This window comes from Tympanuchus pallidicinctus, unplaced genomic scaffold (genome assembly GCF_026119805.1).
Source record: "Tympanuchus pallidicinctus isolate F22 unplaced genomic scaffold, pur_lepc_1.0 scaffold3, whole genome shotgun sequence".
Classification (NCBI taxonomy): Eukaryota; Metazoa; Chordata; class Aves; order Galliformes; family Phasianidae; genus Tympanuchus; species Tympanuchus pallidicinctus.
Genome location: NW_026294747.1, coordinates 10,642,931 through 10,656,384, shown reverse-complemented (window position 1 = coordinate 10,656,384; position 13,454 = coordinate 10,642,931). Strand labels below are relative to the sequence as shown.

The window sequence follows — 13,454 nt, the reverse complement described above, 5'->3', positions numbered from 1 at the left end:
TTACTCCTGGGAAGAAGGTGGAGTCATAATTTTGGTGACAGTTTCTCCATTTCCTCCCAGGTCCTGTTCCTCACACATTTTCTTCCTCTTCAGAAAGCCCTGTAAATTCCTTATCACAATTGTGAATGGAGGAAAGGAAGGATGCTAATACCCTCTCTCTTATGCTGCTTCTCCTATCATTGTGGCAGATAACAGGCTTGACTACTTCTCAATTTGCTTAGCTTCTTCTCTAACTTTCAATTCTCCTGTACAACTTACAATTGGTTCATTTATGTCCTTTCCAACCGTGAACCTCCTTCATATGCTCTTCCCATATTCCCAAACTGCTGCCTCAGCTTCTTATAGTGCTGGGAGTCTTGAGAAGCTCGCACAGGGTAATGCAGTGTACGGCTCAAATATGGGAGCTGACATTGCTGTTTGTGACAGAGTAACATGTTCATATGTAAGATGGGATATTTTTGCATTGATTTGCAAAAGGACCCTGTACTCTTTACTTAGGAGACCCATGCAATTTACCCATAAACAGACCATTAAGCATCATTAGCGCAAAGAATAAATGTACCGTAGTTTCGTATTAATTAAGCGCTCTCTATAGAGTAAACTTTGAAAGTTAAATGAAAATTTTTAAGCCGTTTTCTCAGGTTAGCCATTTCTCTTAGGGACAAGTAGAGCTCATTTTAAATACATATTCCATAACTAAAGCTTACATTTACCCAAATGACCTGCCAGATATATGGGCATTTCAGAGAAATGATCAATAAACTATTAAACTGCTTCTTCGATGGAACAGCAGCCTTTAAAATTTTCTTTTGCATTCTTGCATAGTTAGGGAAAAAAACAACATAACAAAATATATAAAGTGAAGGAAAATTATATCTAATAAACTCTGAATGTATTTATCACACTGGGCAGATTTAGATGGAAAGAGATAGGGATTTGTACATATTGCATCATTAATTTCTCCTGCTAGAAAAAAAAAAAAATTAATACTCTATCTTTTTGCTTCTGTTTTTGTTATGTCCTCCACTTCTAAGGGCATAGCAAAGCTATGTGCTACATTCTTTGGGGATTTTTTAGTAAAATATATATTCAAGCTGCCACTTGAAATAAGCACGTTGGTGATTCCGCCAGTTCTTTTGTGAATATTACTTGGTAACTCTCGTCTATCTCATATTTACAGTACATTTTTTCTGCACATTTAGGTACACCAGAAAGCCTGGCAGAAAAAGAGCGACAGCTCTCAACCATGATCACCCAGCTGATCAGCTTACGGGAGCAGCTCCTGGCTGCCCATGATGAACAGAAAAAGCTGGCAGCCTCACAAATTGAAAAACAACGACAGCAAATGGATCTTGCTCGCCAACAGCAAGAACAGGTGAGGATCCAAAAAAGAAACCTGTGAAAACCTGTGAAAATGTGAAAATGGTTCATGTAGAATGCTAAACATAAATACTGCTATATTGTTCTGCTCTGTCTTTCCTTTTTTCTTTTTTTTTTTTTTTGTTGTTGCTGTCGTTGTTAAAAGACCTTATATATCTTCAGAAATTGTTGCTTTTTCCATGAAGAGAAAAAATATTGCAGAATCCTAAGAGAAAGGAGGGCATGGAAATTCAAATGATTTCATTCTTAGAACAAATTGAATTTGATAGATTTCACAGTTCTTACTTCTGTACTGAGAAGTGATTTAGGAGTCACCAATGAGCCACACTGTAGGTATTATTTGACTGTTTCTCTTTTTGACAAGAAAAGAATTGGACGGAAAAATGTAATGCCAAAACTTCATGAGATACACCTTATAAGCAACATTTGGTTTGTTTGTTTGCATGCTGTTTTTTTGTTGGTTTATTATTTATTTATTTATTTAAAGAAATCCATTGGCCAAAGATCTCTCCTTTTCTCACAAGTGGAACAACAGTGGTCCCATACAGTAGTCCCCTAGGCATTAGATCAGACAGATCCAAATGAATGTGTGATTTTTAGGAATCTGACATTATTACTAGAATCATCTTTTCAGTTAAAAGTATTTTATAGGATATATGCAGCAATATATGCTCTGTTGATTTTAATGAGTTGTGACGTCTCGTATTTTATGTGCTTGAGTATTTGCCCACATGTAGGAATATGGACTCATCCCCTAATGGAAAATAACATAAAGGAACACTGTAAAAAATCAGAAGTTAGAATGTCATTTAGCCATCCAGAGATGACACAGTAATTAACTATTGACACTTGTGAATAAGCTAGCACAAATTAATCTTGACACATTTGCAGACGAGTGATATCTTACAGTGAACACTTTGTAATTATATTTCAAAATGAAAATTAAATGACACTTAAAACTAGGTTGTCATGCTCAATGAAGCAAGCATGTAGCTCAACCGATAGGCAAATAAAATTCAGAATTTGAGCCACATGGTGCTTGTGTACCCTACTTTACTGTGTCAAGTCTATATATCAAGATTCTGCTATGGTAAATTGCATTGTGGGATACTGGATACATTTTCCATTGCAGTGCTGTTCTGAGAGGAACCATTGAGATGAGATGCTTCGTGGTATTTTTCTGCATTTTTTCAGGAAACGCCTGTTTAAATGGTATTATATTGTACATACAACTACAAAATCTGTTCACAGGCAATCAAGAACTGTAGCAAGTCAGTGCCTTTGCGTATGTAAACAAAGGTCTCACTGTTGCCTTGCCTATAGCTTACAACGTGAAGTAGCAGTTGGGTCACCAGCAGCTCCAAACAAGCCTTGACATAGAGCACTGTGAACCTGTGGAAATAGATATGTCAGAAAGAATGACTGATGATGCAGCTCCATTCAGTGTCTGATTTCAATATGAAACTACAAGAAATTCCTTTCTGGAACTCAGTATCATAATAATAATTCTTCAAATACCTTCACTGACATTTTAGCCAGGAATGTGCTACACTGTGAGCGGAAACCCGGCAGAACTCATCTTTAGTGATGAGCAACATAGTCCAAATGTGTAATAGCACAATTGATGTATTACTAATTAAAATAGTAACGCAGGCACTCGCATAGGTTTGTTAAATATACATAAGTATTTGTAGCACAGGGCTGCTTTTCCAAGTGCAGACGCCACTGCAGACCACTGATAACAGATGATCTGAGGTGCTAAGATCTGCCCTCTGGGCACTCAGGCAACCTCTGTTTGAGCTGCCTTTTTAACTAACAGACCAGGGCCTGATTTTTCAGTCTGTATTCACCATAATTTTATTGTATTTACTGGGAGATTGGTCCAGAAATATTTGACCACCGAACAAACTCCAAAGGGAATTTGATCCCTGTTGCAGGCATCATTGTTCTGGGCTTTGATAGTTGCTTGATTCCTTTTGTGGTGCACTTTGCTTTGATCCAGTCCCAGAATCAGAGAACTCAGGTTGTTTCTTTGAGGCCATGTGCAAGACTTAGAATGTATGGATTTTTTGTTGGTCCCCCATACAAAAGTGAGTTTCAACTGTAGCAGTGGAAAAAATGACAGAGCTATTTCCAGGTGAAAAAGTGAGAGATGAAGGAAATGACAGACTTGATCTCTGTGAGCACTTATGAGCCTCTAATATGTACCTGCAGGTTCCTTATGAGTTATTCTGAATGGTTTGCACTACGTGCAACTACTTTGCACTAAGACTACATGATTGTTTATTTCCAAATCAATCTTGCTACCTTTCATTCACTTTTTTTTTTTTAATAATAAAAATATTTTGTTTAGCTTTCTCTGTTTACAACAGAGCGTGCTTGAGGTTTTGCCATAATGGAAACAGTGAACTTGAGTGATCAAACTCGTAGTGCCACCAAATTTGTGCTGTTTTATGGGGTTCTTCAGCTCTAGATAAATATTGATAGGAGAGGAAATTATATTTGAGAAATGAAAGCAGAAGTGCTGAAGCTGGAGCTTCTAGGAAACACAAATCTTGTCCTTGTTACAGTCTGCTGTGCAGTTTGCCTCCTAAAGCAGCTGTTCAGTTTCCCCCACTTCCCATGGCTTTCCCATGTAGCTGCAAGCTGCCTAACCCATCACAAGGAGCAGCTCTGAGGGAAAGATTCCCTTCCCCTTCTGCCTTTGCATGCTGATTTTGGAGGGTGATTAGGAACAGTCAGGGCAGGGCAGCATCTCTCATGAGTCTTTGTTCTCCCCCATGCTTGCTTCTCTCCTCTTAGATATATATTGAACCTTTACTCTCAAGATCATTCACTGAATCTACTGAGACTGGGAATATGTACTTATTTCACAGTGTTGTGTTGAGGATGACCTACTGAGCACCAAATGCTTCTTTTATACTGTGTAAGACCCTACTTCCTTGAGTAGTCTCAAGGAGGACTTTGAGATTCGTAAGGGAAGCAATGTGCTGCTCACTGTGAATGAAGTTAAGAGAAGCTTGCCCTAGGATCTTGTGCTGAATAGTGAAACATCTATAAATACTAGCTACGGCTTCAGTTCAGCAAAGCAGGAAAATGTGTGTTTAACCTTAAGCACCTGAGTAATCCCATTCCCATTCAGCAAAGCACTTAATTTTAAGCATGTGTTTCATTCCCATTGTAGTTAAAGGTAATGCATCATAGACAAAGTTCACCACAGGCTTAAACGCTTTGTTGAATAGCGATGAGATTATTCACATGCACACAGCTAAACCTGTGTTTTTATGCTTTCCTGATTTGAGGTCTAAGTGCTTAAAATACATTTTTCTTGCAGGATAGCTACACTTCCACGTTGCTTTTAAGTTAAAAATGTTTATACCACATGCACAGCTATCTCCATAATGTATTTCATTTAAGGAAAAAAATACTGATCCTTGATAAAAACGAAGTAAAAAATATCAGAAAAAAATTTCACTCAATAATATTGAAATTTCAATATTACTGTTTTAATTTAATGAAAATTTTATTTCTCATAGATTGCAAGACAACAGCAGCAACTTCTGCAACAGCAGCACAAAATCAATCTACTGCAGCAGCAAATTCAGGTCAGTGTGTTTTATTGCTCTCTTCTGATTATACTTAAATTCCATTTATGGAGTTGGAAGGTTCTAAAATAAAGCAGCCACATGCTTTACTAACATGCCTGAGTAAAGGGGCCTTTTAGGAAGGTCTCCGTGCCTTCAAAAATTGTTGTTGAATGCATTTTTGTTGGACATAGATTTTCCTCAATGAGCAGAGCGTTTGTGGACAAGGGGAAATGGTTTCAAGCTAAATGAGGGGAGATTTAGATTGGATAGAAGGAAAAGGTTTTTTTACAAAAAGGGTAGGGAGGCAATGGAACAAGTTGCCAAGAGAAGTGGTGGAAGCCCAATTCCTGGGGGCATTCAAAGTCAGGCTGGATGGGACTCTGAGCTCCTGATCTAGCTGTAGGTGTTCCTGTTCATTGCAGGAGTGTTGAACTAGATGGCTTTTAAAAGTCCCTTCCAACTGAAATGATTCTTGTTTTTTCCAATTCAGTGAAATTGTACCTGCATGATTCTGGGAGTGCTCTGCAGGTATTCAAATACATGTACTCAGAACCTGGTTTAAATTTGTACAAATAGGTCCACTCTCAAGTATATACACAATTATGAAATGACATATAGATATGTTGCTGTGAAAGTAATGCCTCCTATTTGTTTCATGGACACTACAAGGGATACAAAGATAATGTTATTTGATATATCAAATACTTAGCTACAAAACACTATTTTTCAGTTATCTGAAAACTACCACTAGCAAGGCATTTTTGCTGGTAATGAACAAGAGCCTTCGTGCCATGCTCATAACAATTTTCACCAGTGGAGGTGACCTGCAGTCTCTGACACCTCTGCTGAAATGCACCACCCATGCACTGTCTGGTCTCCATAAATGTTCAGCAAGCGTTGATGAATGTCAGTGGGTGATGGTTTTTTGGTTTTGTTGGTTTATTTTTATTTTTATTTATTTATTTTTTTTTCCCACATGGTAGAATTTAGTGATACAGTTTTGTTTCATCTGCACTTCCATGTCATACTCCATTTTGTCAGACTGGCCCTCTGCTGCTATCTGTCACACAGCAACAACATGTAACAGGTTATTGGCAATGAAGTTCAGCCTCGGCTACCATACTACCAATATCCACCTCTGACATTGTTGGCCAACATAATAAAATAGGAGGCATTACTTCGGGGGCTGTAGATGAGAGGCACTGTTGACATGCGATTCTGTTGCCGCTTCTGACTTTGAAATCATTTTCATGGAACTGTTTTTGGATTTCAGTATTTCATTTTGGACTATGGTGTTCCCAACCATTTCCTTAAGTTTGGACTATCAGCTGATTGCCATGCTATTAGATGGCAAAACTGAAGGCTTTTTTCCCTCATAGGAAAAAAATGCCTGTAAATGCTTTTGCAAATATCATAGTGCAGTTTCTGTTGGACTTTCATGAGTTTAATCAACATTTAAATGTGTTGATACCGGGACTGAGAGATACAATTGAATTTTAAAGAGTTGCATTTGTCACTGTCTATAGGAAAAGTGTATGTTCACTTTAGGGGTACACCGATGGTGGAAGAGATGTTAGAATTGTGAAAGGAAGAATACCATCTTGTTCCCTAAGGGTTAACTGCAAGTCTGGCTTCAGAAAACAAAATTTGTATAAAAATCTTTGCTTAATATAAAAGCTAACATTGAACCATTGCTGAATAAGATAAACAAAATAGTTATTTGTAGGAGTTTATAATATTTAAATTCCTTTCAAAATCAGGACACAGAAAGAGGAATCATACCAGCTCATTTTTGTCCCTATTTGGAGAATGTGCCTATGTGTTACTGGGAAGTGTCCTGCTCTCTAGTAAAAAATTTAAGAGGCACTTTATGTTTCAGTTGAATCACTATCCAGTAGCTTTACTGATGCCAGGGAAATGCTGTCTTAGAATAGACTGCAGATTTGTTTTCTTGTTCACTCTCCAGTTCTCTCATACGTGGTGCTGAACCCTACAAGTTTCTTTTTTATGTTCTTTCCTAGACATGTATGCTAATAGGTGTTTTAATGATTATTTTGTTCATGCGAGCTGAATTATTTCCCTGTGATCGTTCCCTATCTTCACTTGAAAATTCTTGCCAGTGTAAGCTACTTTTCCTTAGTTCTTCAGGAGTTTGGTTTTTTTATTTATCCTTATATTTGCATGGAACAAATGATATTGATGTGGATATGGTGAGTCTAATTGATGTACTTGGGACAGAGAGGACCATTTCTTCTCCTAGATTGTTAGCTAGACTGCTTGTGCATTTCTCATTGCCTGAGGAACATCATCAACTTCAGTGTGAAACATTGTCTATGTTGGATAGGTGCCCTCTCAAAAGCTTGTTAGGAGGTTGTTTCCTGGACTAAACATCAGCTTACATAGTCCATTTGCTTGTAAGCCATGTGATTCCTCTTTGTTTATTGGTTTTTACTTAATTCTTTGGCAGGTTTGCTAGCCAGGAGTTGCTTGGAAGAGAAGTTAATTGCTAAGTCACCTTGACAATTCATAGTAGGTTATGTTGCTGTTAAATTGATTTTGAGTGTTGCAGTTGAGATCTGTAGCACTCTAAGGGCAGACTATAGGTGGGATGGAACTAAATGAGGGGGCAAGTGAGAGATGTAGCACTGGGCTGTTTCTCTTAGGCTCCCTCCCTGCATCTTCTCAGGAGAGCCCAATACTGAGATGCAAGTCTTACTACTTATGCTAGGTAGAATTCATCATATCAAAAGTAGATAACGGCAGTATAGATTGTCTCCATTAATTATCCAGATTGTTTTTACAATAAGCAGAGAGAAGTAGAGTAAATAATTTCAGGATGTAATTCATCTCTTCTTAAAGTAGACATTTAAAATATGTCAGATGACAGTTTTTTTCTCCATTGACTATAAGAGATGTGGGTGCTAATGCCTATGATGTAGAGGTCTGAAGTGAGATGAGGTGAATCCTGCTCTCTATGGCTTGAGGGGAAAAAACAATTTTGTAATAAACATTTACATTCTCAGCTTATTTCTTTGGTCTTGGTAAAATTTGGGACTGTACCCTTGATAGCCTTGATTTAGAAGATCTATTTGTTTAAAGATACTCTTGAGCAAGCCTTTTAAGGAAACAGCAATTACATAATAATTGTTGTGAATTTTTAAATATACTTTGTATGCAGGGAAAGACAATAGCACAATTCCATGCCCCTCTCCTTACAAAATGGAAGTAGTCCAGGTGCCAGTTCAGTCTGGGCAGAGCTGCTCAAAGTAAGTACAATGTGTTCTCCAGCATGCATAGGGCATTGCTGTGCAGTGTTATCATCACAAGACACATAGTGTACCTCTGTCATCTTATGAGGTACAATGCTAATTTTTAAACAGTTTCCATGAGTAAGTGCATCTAATTCATTTAACCCTTTAAACAATTAGAAATAACTGTAAATTGAACTTACAACATTTCCATCAACAAAACAGAAGTGGAAATCATTCATATTAAATAGAACACCTCCTTCCCTGGATACCTATTGGGTTAATTTAATGAGCATTTTCATTATTTAGTATTTATTATTTATGATGTTTTATGCTATTTATTTAACCACTGTTAACACCTTATTTAAATTAGTTTTTTTAAGACTATTTACTTGAGCACCTTACTCCAGACATGCTACACATCCAAAACCTTGTCAGCAATCCATGGGCAATGAGCCTAGCTTAGCATATGAAAACAGATTTTCTCACGTTTTCTAAGCAGAGCTTCTGATACTTTCATGGTGTACAATACGGGGAGAACAGTTTTGCATTTGCTAAAGGGACTGGGAATCTGGAATTTTCTCAGTTCAAAAATTGTTTCCTTTTCCTCCATTTGAGCATGTTTTGGGAACTTAAATGAAAAAATACAAACAAGTGCAGTGTATTGCTACTTTTCAATTCAAATTCTTCTTAGGAAAGAGGATAAACTCGTTTCTACAGTGAAGTCTGTAGAGGTAGGTTGAAATCTAGTATGTCAAATTAAGATCATTCTGCAAAGCTTTTAGTGAGGATCACATTAAGAAAATATTTGAAGATAAGTCAAAGCTCTCTAGGTTGATTCAGATTCTTTAGAGATCGATTTTCATTTTTTTTTAATATTAATTCTTGAAGTAGTAGGAACAAAATGAATTGGGGGATTTAGTGGTCCATCATAAAGAGAAGACTACACTGAAAGAAAGGAAGGCTTGTGTCCATATAACAATTTCTACCTGAAAGGATTGAGGTTACAAAATTCCTGTGAACTTGAACTCAGCGCCCCATTGCCAGAATTTAACTCTTCCAGCACAAGGCTTGAAGACTGCCTCTGACTCATAGTGTCCAGCTGAGGAGGGGATTAGATCCTGCTGATGCTCGGAGCATGTAGCTCCAGGATTTCTCTATTTGTGGAGGCATTTAAGGGCTGAAATTCTGTCTTCCCTCCTTTGGTTGGCAAGCTTCATTAGGGTGAGTCCTAAATAGTGGCTGAAACTTCTAAAAGGGACGCTGGTTGTTAAACCTCTCTGAAAAAAAATGGCAATGAGTATTACAGGGAGAGCTATTCCAAACTACTTTCATCCATTTCTCTTTGCCTTATTCCTCTCTACAGTACTATGTCCAATGCTATTGCAAATCATTTCTTTTTCTGTTTGAATCAGGTATGATTCCACAACATAGAATAGCTGGCTTCTGCTCTCATATGTATTCTGTTTTAATTTGGCTGTTGGAAATTATTTTTAATAGTATTTTTGTTTGTTTGTTTTAGTTTATACATTAATGCTGTTGTAACTTCATATTAACGTACTTGCATTGTCCATTTCAGTGAAAAAGAGCGAACATAATTGCTGTGATAGTAAACAAACAAAAGAATAGTGACATCAGAATTAGAACTATTTAAACTGTCCTTGAATAGGAATAATTTGGATCATACTTAAGAGGCTGAACCAATGAGTCTCTCTTCTTATCCATGATTAACTACTGACAAGTCAGGTACCTGGTGAGCTGAATAAGGACTATCTCTTTATGTGAAGTACATGTTTAAAGATCAGGAATAATTACATTCCACATTAGCCTTCCTGGCCTCCCTGACCTGCTTAATTAATTTTTTGCTAGGATAATAATAGTAGAAATAGATTTAAAGATATGCTTCACCATTAAGTATGTAACTGACCTCCAATTTCAAGAGCTAAACCTTTCATTTATTGCCTTTTGGACACAGGTTAAAGCTCTTTGCAGTGAGCCTGCTGAAAATGCTCAAGCTGGAATCTCGTTATTGTCATTTCAGTTATGCACTCTTAAGATTGTCTCTCTTTGTATTTAGCACTGACAAGCAAAATACAATTGCAGTGCTACTGTTTTGGCTCTAGGAAATATTCTCCCTTCACCGTTTGTTTTTTTTTTATTAATTGTTTTTCATTCTCTTTTCCTTTTTTTTTTTTTTCCCTCTCTCTTCTTTTTTTTCTTGTTGTTATTGATCATGAAACTGATCCCCTTCCAGCAACCTCTGAAAAGGACCAAATAAAGCCATTGAAAGCAATTTGATACTTCTATTGGCAGGGTACGCAGATCAGATACTCCCTTGAAAGAGAACGAGAGTTATAAACAAAGCTTAGAAGTCTAGGAATAGCCCCCAGCTTCAGCAAACCCTTAAAATATTTTGTAATTGTATCTTCAATCATGAATTAGCCAGGAAAAACAGACCTTTTTTGCCTTTATATTTCACTGCTGTATGCTGTTTTTAATTGCCCACAGGCACACTGTTGTGATCTTCTTTGGAAGTTTAAAACCAGGATAAAAATGCAAATCTAATTATTTCTTTTATCTAATCTAATTAACTTTTAAAAGTAATGATAGATGCTCTATAGCCTGCATCAAACATTTTAATAATGATGTTTCTGGATTAAAGAATAAGTAAAACTACTGCAATTTATAAGCAGTCAAGATTATGCTAGTTGAAAATGTGAATTATTGTGGTGACTTTAATAAACTATAGCAGTAGCTTATTAATTTATTGTAGAAGAGATACATTTTCTACAAATTCCAGGTTGGTTCCCAGTTCTCACTGGTATATTTTTTCTTTGTTGATTTTTTTTTTTTTTTTAATTTTTTATTTGTAGCAGTTCAGTGTCAAAAAATCTATGTCTAGATCCCTTCTGGAAAGAAACTGTTTGCATGGAAGAGAGAAATTGTGATTAGGTGCCTGAAACTTGTAGCTGACTGCTAAATCGGTGGTTGAGATCCACGGGGCTCTTCTGTAGGCGTGGTACCATGGCTTCTGTCCAACTCAGAACTTGCTCAGCAAAACTGATGCAAGGACAAAAGACTAATACGCTCCACATCAAAGTCAAATGTTTCATATTTTATGAATTTTTACACGGTCATTTATTAATGAGTTCTAAAGTCCTTGTTTGATAATTACCTAAACAAACGCTCTGTTACAGCTTTTTTCACCAAAAGCCATCTCCTTGGCTGTCTGTCTTGGGATTTCCGCTGTTGGTAGGGTGTTAGCAGCAGCAATGTATGATCCTTACACTCTTTCAGCAGCCCACGCTTTAATAGATACACCAACAGTGCTCCCTATCCTTTATCCAGCCTCAAACTACTACAATACTACAAATGCTTTAGCATGACAGCATAGTCATAGCTTAAGCAAAATGACACATTGGTTAAGGCTTCATCCTCTCTTGATGATTCTGGTCTCACATCTTGGTTCTTCATTTGTAAGGCTTCTGCTAACTGCTGTTGGAAACAAGTATTATTCTGGAAAAGCAGAATATAATTCTGGATTCCACTCCTGACACAATCCCTTAAACTGTTTGCAGTCTTGATGTGGTAGGGATTTTTTTAATCGTTATATTTACTACAGCCTTCTAACTGGTAGAAAACGAGACAGCTATTTTAATTCACTATATGTGTTGTTTTTTTTTAATAGCTTTATTTCGCCTACTCGAGTCTAAACAAATTGTATTTAATGCAAAAATTAAGCCTTGTGTATCTCTTTCATATGACTTCTCTAATTATAGAGCAGTAAATGGTAGAATAGCATATGTTAGCAACATGAGCAGCAGTCTATGAAATGAGCTACAAGTTAATAAAATGATCTTGTGGTGGTGTTGGCCAAATGTTAGCACACATGTTTCGGAAAGTGATATTTCAACAGACTTGAAGAATAGAACTTTGGCACACGGGTGCTGAACATGATCTGATGTGTGGAAATTAGTTAAACCAAAGTAAATGTCATTGTTCCTCATGTTGGTGCAGAAAATGATAGTATCTGTCCTCCTACTTTCCCTCTCCCACATCTATTTTAAAGTTGGAAATGTAGGCACAGGCATCTATTCTCCCCAGTTCAAGTACTGTTGCTGCTTCTGGGTGTGTTGCGTTGCAGTCTTGCCAGTGGCTTAAGGGCTTGTTTTCAGCTGTGCCTATGCCAAAGCCAGGGCCACAGTGTCACTGATTTTACTGGGCCCAAACACTCGTTCTGTCACCTGTGCTTACAGGTTTGAACTGTGATAATTATGGGTAGATTATAGTCAGCTTTCGGATAACAGAAGATCAAGCAAATATTTGCTAACCACCTGTACTGCTGCCCAGGGCTCACTCTTAGCTGCTGGTCAGCCCATTCCAACCAAGCAAAATGCTCTGGCAGCCTCAGTGCTCTCAGATCCATACAATCTTGTTTAGCTCCCAAAAAGCTTGGCAGAGATTGTTCTTTCAAACCCTTCTGGTGCTATTCCTCTAATAGTATAGGTCAGCATCACTCCCACTGTCATTCAGTATTATGCAGTAACTACAATATTGCAAAATTTGGAAAAGTGCAGTTATACTGCAATATTAGCTCCAGCAGAGAAAACCAGTTTCCTTCCTAAGTGACATGTACACAAACTAAAATGGGTAATGGGGAGCAGAAACAGAGCCAACTGGCTGCCTACCAATGGGGCTGACCCTGTGAAGTCTTATTTGCTTGAGTAATACTTCCCTAGCCAGTATTTGATGACTTGTATCTAAGTGTTACTCGCGTAAGTAGGCTTTGAGGAATTGGGCATCTCACATGGAGAAGGACTTAGAATATTAATATTGTGGTCAGGATATCAAAGATATAAATGAAGCAGGATTTTTAAGGGGTGTAATTTGTTTTTCTAGTTGAATGTGTAGTTGGAAAAAACAGACAACCTTTTGGGCACACAAGACATTTTCAGGTCTTAATGTCTGTGTTACATCAAAACATATCCCAGGACTGACACAGGAACTGCCAAATATGTTGGTCTTTCCTATCTAATTAGTTACATTTTCAGTGATTATTTCTGTGATTGATAAGCACGTGATGGCCAAGAGGAAAAAAAAAAAAAAGGATTTCCATAACTTTTTTTTTAACTGACACATTCATCAGGAGATAGTGAATAAAGAAAATGGTTAATAGATGTTAGTATTGAAATGACTTGATTTATGGAGATATTCAGGTATACAGGCAAGACTGGAATGT

General features: G+C 37.2%; 1 protein-coding gene across 12 annotated transcripts in view; it reads left to right on the top strand.

Annotated features, from left to right (window-relative positions):
* Window positions 1-13,454, top strand: part of SOX6 (SRY-box transcription factor 6) — a 372,478-nt gene that overhangs the window by 224,211 nt on the left and 134,813 nt on the right. For all 12 annotated transcript variants that reach the window (XM_052694745.1, XM_052694743.1, XM_052694742.1 and 9 more), the window contains 2 exons: window positions 1,203-1,375; window positions 4,917-4,985. In XM_052694745.1, the coding sequence (XP_052550705.1) occupies window positions 1,203-1,375; window positions 4,917-4,985 (242 nt within the window). The remainder of the gene's footprint in view (window positions 1-1,202; window positions 1,376-4,916; window positions 4,986-13,454) is intronic.